Here is a 10,478-nt window from a genome sequence, read left to right as displayed (position 1 = left end):
TTTTGTTCAACCGTGCAGTAGGCCCTCAGTGGGCTAATAGTTTTGTGGTTTGTTATTCTAGAGATCGGGAAAATGAAATTACAAATTAAAATTTAACTTAGTATTTGTAAATGTGACGAGACTTAATGAGTGCATAATTAGAAAATTGGGTAATGTATGGATAGAATACTGCCAACACACGTGTATGTCCAAACACCATGTAAAAGTGGATTTTGCATAATAGGTGCCCTTTAAATAAAGCAGCCCACCATGTTTATTGTTATATAACCTGGCATATAATGTACTGTATGTATATATACATGACCTTCATTTTTTTGTGTTGTGGACTAAATGCAAACATCTTTTATGTAAAATATCTTACTCATTCTCACAGATTCTGCATGGGGTTCCTGAACTTCCTCTTGCCACTGTAAACAACAATAATTTTAGATCAGTTTGTTGTAGCCACCTCCCCTCTAACTACACAGAATAAGGGGAACAAGCAACACTTTAAATTACAGTCCACACATTTTGTTTAAATTAAATTAAATGTAAATTTAAAATTAAATTTATGCTTTTAGCAGACACTTTTATCTAAAGCGACATTCAGTTTATTCAGGCTAATAATTTTTACCTGTCATGTGTTCCCAGTGAATCAAACCCCCAACCTTGCGCTTGATAGATGTAGATGATTAGTAAAAAAGATAAAAAATCTTTGATATCGATTGATAATGCAATGCTCTTCCAATTTGAGCTACAGGAACACTTTACAGTTTACCCTGTAAATACATGGGACAAGAGAGGAACGTTGCACTTAAACACAGAAATCATATATATTTGCCCAGCCAGTATACATCCAATTAAATATAAGTGTTGTGTCGTGTTTTTTTTTTTTTTTTTTTTTTTTTTTTGAAGCTGCACTGAACCTTGATGGTATATCATGCAAAGTTATTTGATGTTAGTGATGTTGGGAAGTTGCTGGTGAGACAAATACGCTTTCATAAGGTAAGTAGACTGGTGAGTTATAAATCATAGAAGAAACTTGTTTACTCATTTCACTAGATGTCCAGTTTTGTTGTTCAGTAATCTCCATCATGTCTCCTTTAGTAGAATATGATCAAAAATACCTAGGCCTATACCAATGTACAATTATTAAAAGAAAAAGAATATTGTCTTTCTAAATCACTCCCAAACATAAGAAGTTTGGCATAGTAGGTCATACATACCATGTAATATTAGAATAGGTACCTCTTAGTTTCAATATACTTAAGAGTATAAATGATTGGTAATTTTACAGATTGTTACTTGTATACATCCACTTACCAATAATAAATCACTTATAGTACTTCATGGATGTGTCATTTGAAAACTGTGTACCCAAAGCAGTGAGACTGGGTTGAATGCAGTATTCTTGTTTTTCACACTTTTAGACTTGATTAAGCTTCATTCTTCTGCTTCTGTCCCTTAATTACAGGTAGTTTTTTTCCTGATTTTCTGCCTTCATCCCTCCTTACTTGCTCTGTTGTGAAACATTGTCTTCATCCCTTCATTCTTGTTCATAATTTTCTTCGTTTTTATTTTTACTTTCTTTCCATTATCTCTAGCATTCATGCTTAAAGAAGAGAAGTGTGGGGAAAAGAGTCAAAGAGAGAGATTAACCCAGGATAGCCTAAAAAAATAAATATATAATAAATAAAATAAAGAACTGAAGCATTCAGATCCTAAAAACACACACACACACACACACACACACACACAAACAGAGCAAACCAAGCACAAACACTTTGAAAATCATTAATATTTATTATTATATCTAAAATGTAACAATTTGTGTAGCAGAAACATATCATAGAAGACCATTTAGAAATAAATGAAGTAATTTTAAAACATAAATGAAGTAATTCTGAATGTCTACAGGAACATCTTTTATTTAAATTCTAAATTTCATATTGTAAGGACATGATTCTAAGAAGCAAACTAAATAATAAAAACAAGACAATAACATACGTTTAAAACCAACTAAAAATATGCTCTACATTCTATGCAGAAATACCAAAAGAACAAAGATTAAATATGTAGCAAGACTGCATGGATTTCCACATCAAGGTCCACAGCAAAGGTTTGGTATGATTATAATGGTCATAACACTTGAGTTAAAGCTCAGCATTCACATTGTGGCCTGTAATGTTTAGTGAATAATGCTCTGGGCACCTACAGCTAGAACATCACTAAACATAATGGACATTAATAAAAGGAACACAGATAATAAATAACATTCTTCTTCATTTTTGTCTCCATTTACACTTTTGCATTGACTTTGCAATTAAAGTTATTTTTAGATTGTCACATAACCAGAAAGCATATAATCTGTGCATAGATGTCAACAAATAACAACACATTAATTAATGGCCCTTTAATGTGAATAAAACATGTTTGGATGATAAATGCCACTTAGAGGTGTGCGAGATCCTCTATGAAAAACCCAAAATGCATTTGTGAATGTAGAAAGAAAAAATGAAGGTTTGCCAGCCTGGAGTTTGTTAACGGTGATGAAATCCAATAATTGACCTTTCAGTGAACAAATAAAAGCCATGCATTTTGCAAAAACTGACAAAATTCTTATTCTTACATACAATATGAAGATGGTTTACTGTGCGTAATGTGGCCCCATAAACACAGGCAAAAGTTATTAAGCTCTATTGACAAATTTTCTAAACAGGCTGTATTTAGCTTGCATTTATGATGCATGCATTTATTAATCCTAAAATCAATTCCCAGATTAATCCAGAAATGTCAGCATGAATTAAATGTCACCACATGCCAGATAGCCCAGCAAGCAAGTTACTTTTTACCACATCTGTTAGCTGGAGGCGAGACTGCTCAACCACTGAAACCTTTATTCATTATTGTGTTCGGTGACAGTAGTGGCACAAAAATTACACATTATTACGATTTGATGCATTTTTCATGCATTTAAATTTCTTTTGAGTGTTTTATTAATGATAAAGTATGTGCATTCTACAGTTTAATTTTTTCCTCTGATGAGCTTGAAAATCAGTTAAACAGGTTTTTTCAAGAGCAGCAGTCATTACCGACAGAATAAGAGCTTTTCAGTAACGTAGCAGGAATGTCAGGTAGACCAGAAATTAATTAATCTGAACAAAAACAATCTACATCTATGTGCTCAAACTGGGCACCCTTGTGAAAAAGAAGCACATTTTTGCATACTTTTAAAAATAGTACATATTGAAGAAATAATTAAATCTAAAAATAATATATTTTAGTATGTTTTTAGACACTTAATCACATTATAAATGCAATTAAATGCACATTGTGCACATTTATACTGAATATAATAAACCCTGAAATTTAGAGCACTTTTTTTAACCACTTAAGTACACCATTATATGCAATTACTTCTCTTGTTTATGAAATATGGTTAAAGTTTAATTCTGAATGCACTGAAAAACATCGATGGTAAAACTAAATATACTTAAAAGTGGTTTTGATTCAAACTTTACAATATAGCACATTTAAAATATATAACTTTGAAATGTAATATCAAATAACAGTACTTGATTATAATTTAAAATGCAGTAAGACTTTTGATTTGACATTATTACAAAGTGCACTTTTTAAAAGTGAACTAAAATGTATTAAGAAACACTCATCACATTGTACTCTCTTAAGTGGTATTTTATTGCATTAATATTATATTATCTCCAAGTACATTTTAATAAATGCACTTTCTAAGATTTGAAGAACACTAAAAGTGCACATTTAATAGAATTGAACACTTCTTTTTCACAAGATTCCAGCTCTCCAGTACGATCACACAAACCCTTTTTCAGTCGAAATCAGAACCTCTCCTGTGAAAGTCTTTTATCAGTTTCTACAAGTTTTCTTCAGCATGCTCATATTTCTCTCTCTATCCGCACAGACTTTCGGTTGAGCCCCAAAACTGTTGTGTTCTAAGCTCTTTGTCTTCTTATAAAAGCAAAAGCTGGTCATCTACATACTGTGACTTCAAGTTGAGCCCAGGTTTCTGGGAAAACACGGCGATGGTCAGTTTGGAGGGAACAACCCCTCTCTGCTTTGGCTTTCTCAGCCTAGCCCTCCCTGGGCAGGAAAGTCTCCACAGTCCATCACGTCTCCCACAAGTCTACCTCTCAGCACTGATCTTGTATCGCAGGATGAAGTAGGCGATCAGACGGAGCGACACAAAGAAGATGCCCAGTACAATGAAGTCCAGGTAGAGCTTTGCATCTTCAACATCCAGCTCCTTCAAAATGGCTTCAGACTTCTGGAAGTGGCACGTCTCATCTTTGTCGCAGTGCAGGTCTTCACGGTCAAGACCGTAGATGGACAGAATGACTCCTTCAAAACCATATCTGAAAACATTTAGAAGAAGACCATTTAAGATTTACTGTTATCCTTTTTTGTTGTATTATACAGGTCTCTGGGATACTTGATTCTGATTGGTCAAATGCAACATTGTGTTGCAACTATTGTCAGATATTTAATGTCTGAACCATTAAGTACATCTTACTGTTTAGTTGCTTTCCTATCATCCTACAGCCTCTTTCTACTTGCAAAATAAAATAATTTTAATTTAGGTCAATATCATGATCATTTATCATCACGATAAACCTTTTCTACACTGTACATTATATCTTGCATATTTTAAAGAAAACATAAATCACATTTGTGGCATATTTAATTTCTGTACCATGAACTTTTTTTTTGTTTTTGTTTTTAAGCAAAGTAAAATTCTTGTTCAGGAAATAATGTTATATTTTCCATAATAATTTGACTGGAATGTAAAGGAGTTAAACACATTTAATTGTGTTAAATGTGTTAAATTGCTGTAATACACTCAATAAAATAAAAGGCTCAATAAAATAAAAGGCCACTAAGGTTTGCAAAAGGTTTCTTGAGCACACATTAAAAAGTATAGTTTTTTTGATAATGTTAAAAGTACAATATAAAAGTATAAATTTGTAATGTTTTGTAGAAGTGAACTTTTTGTGTAGATTGACATAGTAAAAAATAAAGAAAATTATTATAATTTATATATATATCACTATATCAATCAATCAATCAATCACCTTTATTTATATAGTGCTTTAAACAAAATACATTGCGTCAAAGCACTGAACAACATTCATTTGGAAAACAGTGTCTCAATAATGCAAAATGATAGTTAAAGGCAGTTCATCATTGAATTCAGTTATGTCATCTCTGTTCAGTTGAAATAGTGTCTGTTTTTATTTGCAATCAAGTCAATGATATCCCTGTAGATGAAGTGACCCCAACTATACTATATATTACTATACTATATATTTAAATACAAGTTTTAATACAGATTAGATTTTTGATTACCATAAATGTGTGTCAGTATGTTCATCAGTTCACTTTAAATACTGTATAATTCAAAGAAAATAGAATTATGAAGTTACATTTATTAAACAGAGAGTTCCGGTCCTTGATTCTGATTGGCTGAGCCACATTCAAAGCAGTTTTAAGTTACTCTAAAACATACACCCTTGTTTACGTTTGCATGTTGCTCGGCAACCACTGTTGCAACCACAACTGTTTCTGAGGAGCTACATTGTTTGGTGGAAGAATACTGTTTTTATAATATCATTACACCTTATTTGCTCGGTTTTATTTTGTGAAACCTTACTACATATATGGAATAACTGTTATATAAAAGCAATAAGCAACATGAAGCAGTGGTTTACAGTGAATTTATAACCGTCTTGTGCCTAACAACGCCCCTTAGCTCAATACTGAGTCTTAGCAATAATAAACATTTCCTGCGGTTGCTTTACCTGACATAGGAAATGTAGGATATCCATTGGAGGTATTTTGGAATGGTGTCAAAACTGACAAAGAAACCTGAAAACAGCAGCACAGGGATGGCTGTCACAGGACCGACAAAAGTTGCTACCTGTTAAAGAAACACAATACTGCATCATTATATCACCATTAGGCAAGACATGCATTTTCTATTAATGGCATCGAAATGCATTGATAATGATATTGAGGTATTTACTTGTAAGGACGTGGACGCTGCTCCTATTAACAGTCCCAGTGACTGTGCAACCAGTGAGGTGAGTGTCCCTAAAGCCAGGAAGAGTAAGAAACGCACCGCATCTGAGGGTTGAGATGTCATCCAGTACACTATACTGCAGTAGGCCACTGGGAACACGATCTGTGAGGAAGAACAGACTGATCAGATTCATCCTTTCTCAAAGTCTGTTTTTAAGAGAAGACTGACAATCTGGATACTCGTTCATAACATTCAAAACTATTTTTTCCACCTAATTGGAGAATTTTTCTGATTGGAGGACATTTCTGAGTTCTGACCAAAGGCTGCTCGTGTAACATTGCGGCAGAATTTGTCTAAACAGAGCAAACAGTGATTTGACCTGAAAAGCAAATCTGCTTCGAGCTCCAAAAACACTTTTATGCCATAACCATCTTCGTGTTCCCCCTTTCCTGATTTCGGTTCTGTTTTTAACCTGTTAAGTTTCTGTACTTTGAAGAAACCCTGCTGTAAATCCTATTCATAACTTTTCAGGAGGAAACCACATGTTTTCTTTGGTTCCATGTTACCTGAAACGGGACGTCCGCCATTGTTTTGGCCAAGTAGTATGCCTTTAGGCTGTACCAGTAATTTAGATGCTCTCTCAGAAAGACGCCCATCTCAAGAGGAACTATAATAACAATCAGATGAGCAAGGATAGCATGTCATTATCAAGATAGTGAAGGTGTGCATCATAAAGAATATAATGCACATTTCTCTACAAATTGTACAGACTCACATGTGAGGACGGTGGGCATCAAAGCTGCGAACATGAGGAACAACATTGAGAAGAACAGGAACCCTGAATTGCTAAGGACCTTCTTGGCCTCGTTGCCGATGCCCAGGTATAAAAGACCGATCAGAATTCCAATCCCAAGATGAGACATGATCCGCAAATGTGTCAACACCTACATGAAGAAGAATCAAGTTCAAATCCTTTTCACCTATACACCCAACTTCAGTACTGACTGGCTTCTGAAATGCAGCTTAGTTACTGAGTTTGAAAATATTATGAATCTAGGGAGCAACCAGGATGCATTTCCTTTCTTATAATTAAATTCTGCTGTAAAATGCTATATGTGCTAGTGTGTATTTTCTAATGTCATTTCAGTTGACATGTCAATATACCATTAATAAAAAAAAAAATTATATATATATATATATATATATATATATATATATATATATATATATATATATATATATATATATATATATATATAGTTTTTAATATTCATGCACACAATATGAGGTATTTGCAAAAATAATTTATTAAATAAATCAATATTTAATAATGCAATTTGTGTACAAATGCATAAATTAGCAATTTATCATGTTTTTCAATGTTATCATGTTTTTATTGTTACTTAGCTAGTATTTTTAAGTTATTTTTTTACCTAATCAAAATTTGATTAAGATAAATTGGAATGGACATTAAAAAAAAACCAAAAACATGACCTTTTAACAACAATTCACTAATTTTAGTGAAATACTCACAAAATTTAAATCCACGACCTCACTACTAATATTAAAAAGTAATTATGATAATTATATCTCTATATGATAAGCTTAATGTCTGTTTTTGTTGCATAACATCTGATGATCTTTATGGAAGATTTTGCTTTGCTGTGTGTGTGTGTGTGTGTGTGTGTGTTACTCATCTTCCCCACAAGCTGGCAGTGCTGCTTACCGAATCTCTCATGATGCTGAGAAAGGTTCTCTTGAAAAGCACACGAAACTGCGTCAGGCAGCTGGCAGAGAAACTATGACAACCCTCTGAAGATGAAGAGTCCTAAAGAAAACAGGTTCAGATATCACATTTACTGACTGTCAGAAAAAGACAACACCGTTGTACCCTCTTTACCCCTAAGGGGTGCACATTAGTACCTCAGAGTAGCAATATATTTTCATAAAGTAGTAATATGTAATCTTTTGGTACTTTTATGAAATGCATAGGGGCAAAGAAGGTACAAAGCTGTCTCCTTGAAGGTACTGCCCCAGTGAAAACCCAGATGTTGTACCCCTTAAGGTTAACATTTTTGCAATAAAAAAGGGTTGTATAGAGATTCAGCAGGTCTTATATGACATGTTAGATTAAGACTTTATGTATTTCTACATACCTCATTGGAAGGTCTGTGCCACAGGAAGGGATAATGGACCCCATTACCATTCATGTCACTTCTGCAGTCTTTCTCACACTTGCTCTCCTGAACGGCTTTCACCAGCCGAGCCGTCTGGTCCCCGTATTCACCAGAGGCCACCTCCATCACTGAAGAAATGAACAAAAACACTCTCAGACTCAAAAAGACACCTGTACTGAGAATAATGACCCATACTCGGAATTGGTGCTCTGCATTTAACCCATCCAAGTGCACACACAGCAGTGAGACCTGAACACACTGTGTATTACTCTCACTATATTATTCAATTATGAATAGATAGAATACAAAAATAGATGGCATACAAAAATACCATTTGCATTTGTCAGTGGTGAGTGAACTGGTAAAACTTGCAGCACAAGTGTTTTTAAATACTGATAAGAAATAAGCAACGTTTCTTGAGGAGCAAATCAGCATATCTGAATGATTTCTGAAGATCATGTGATACTGAAGACTGAGTAATGATGCTGAAAATTAGAGGTGCTCTGATCACGATCGGCCGATCGTTATGCGCATCTCCTCAGTAAAGCCGGTTTTCTAATCAGCGGTTAATTCCATCAGGTGCGTGATTTCACATAGAGCAGCTGTTACTACACAGAGCCGTTGTTAATAGAGAAGATGCGCAAATCACGTTAATTTTCAGCGTTTATTGGCCCATCTTCTCAGTTAACAATGGCTCTGTGTAGTAACAGCTGCTCTATGTGAAATCACGCACCGCTGATTAGAGAACCGGCTTTACTGACGAGATGCGCATTAACGATCGGCCGATCGTGATCGGAGCACCCCTACTGAAAATACAGCTTTGATATCGCATGAGTAAATTACATTGTTTTATATGGAAAACATTTATTTTAAAATTGTATAATTTCAGAATACTATACAGTTTTTTTTTTTTTTTTTTTTTTGCATTTTAGTCAAATAAATGCAGCTTTGGTGAACGTGAGTTTTTTTTTTTACAATTAAAAAAATCTTACTGACTCAAAACTTTTATGAAGTCTTTTATAACTTAAATATTAAAAGGCAAATAATACTAATGATAATTTATTTCAGTAATTTCCAATTAGATTTTCATAAAATACTGAAAGCAAAACTGGACTTTTTGAAAGTTTTTTATTTATTTTTTGCATGCATGTGTGTGTGTGTGTGTGTGTGTGTGCGTGTGTGTGTGTGTGTGTGTTTGCTAATTTCGGACCGCTGTGTACTGATATGTTATTTTCTTACTGAAGTCTGCGGGGTTGTGATAGGTGGGACAGTTGAGTCCCAGTTCTCTCAGATATGGGATTAAGCTCGATACTCTTCCTCTGTAAATACACTGGCCTTGACTGAGGACATACAGCTGGAAAACAAAAACAAAAAAACATCAAGAATGAAGTGTGGGAGACAGCAATTCACATAACAGCATGTATTTAAAAATATTCAAGTATAAATGTACAATCGTGATCACCTTATCGAAGAGTTCAAAGACTTTAGCACTTGGCTGGTGTATTGTGCAGATGACAGTTCGACCCCCCTGAGCAAGAGCCTTCATCAGAGAGACCACCTGGAAGCAGGAGGAACTGTCCAGTCCACTTCAGAGAGAACAAACACACAGAGAAAATGAGTTCGCAGCACCTTCCTGTGGCTGTGGAGTCATGTCACAGTAACAAACATGAACAAACTGGTGCTCTGTGGCCCTACATTATGCACCATTTCCCTTCTCCCATCCCCAAAATTACGATCTATCATTCCCATTCAGTCAGTCCATTCTACGTCACATCCGAACAAACTGACGAATTTGGACGGGACATCTCCATTACCTGAAGAAGAGAACGGAGACGTCACATCCAAATTCAAAGCTTATATACATAACCAAGATGGAACTTTTCATTCTAATAGAAACATTTCTCATTTTAATTTAGTTTAACTTAATTAAGCTTAATTTTAGTTGTACTAAAACCTAAACTGTAATAAAAAAATATATATATATATAGACACAAATAATTTTGAAAATGACAAAACATAAAATTATAAAAACTTTAACTTTAAAATTATTTACAATTAAATAAAAATAGAAAAAAAATCTAAATATTAACTATAACAGTGCATCAATGATATATTATATTATACATTTATAAAAGGCTTCATTTCAACTAGTATAAAAAATAAGACAATATATATGAAATATAAAAAACTAAATATTAATAAAACTATAATTGTATGCTATTAAAATTTTAAAATAACACTGATATTATTTTGCATTATATGATATT

At 33.8% G+C, this 10,478-nt stretch overlaps 1 protein-coding gene across 1 annotated transcript in view; it reads right to left on the bottom strand.

Moving 5' to 3' along the window:
• Positions 1-2,351: 2,351 nt before the first annotated feature.
• LOC113115369 (ATP-binding cassette sub-family G member 1) overlaps positions 2,352-10,478 on the bottom strand; it is a 32,514-nt gene continuing 24,387 nt past the window's right edge. Inside the window, exons 7-15 of the mRNA XM_026282897.1 lie at positions 9,674-9,797; positions 9,451-9,565; positions 8,191-8,339; positions 7,761-7,862; positions 6,810-6,978; positions 6,601-6,701; positions 6,038-6,196; positions 5,814-5,932; positions 2,352-4,370 (exon numbers count right to left, since the gene is read on the bottom strand). Of these exons, the coding sequence (XP_026138682.1) occupies positions 4,142-4,370; positions 5,814-5,932; positions 6,038-6,196; positions 6,601-6,701; positions 6,810-6,978; positions 7,761-7,862; positions 8,191-8,339; positions 9,451-9,565; positions 9,674-9,797 (1,267 nt within the window). The 3' untranslated portion in view covers positions 2,352-4,141. The remainder of the gene's footprint in view (positions 4,371-5,813; positions 5,933-6,037; positions 6,197-6,600; positions 6,702-6,809; positions 6,979-7,760; positions 7,863-8,190; positions 8,340-9,450; positions 9,566-9,673; positions 9,798-10,478) is intronic.

Source organism: Carassius auratus, chromosome 15, assembly GCF_003368295.1.
Source record: "Carassius auratus strain Wakin chromosome 15, ASM336829v1, whole genome shotgun sequence".
Classification (NCBI taxonomy): Eukaryota; Metazoa; Chordata; class Actinopteri; order Cypriniformes; family Cyprinidae; genus Carassius; species Carassius auratus.
Note: the sequence above shows the minus strand (reverse complement) of the source record. Positions and strands in the feature narration are given on the sequence as shown.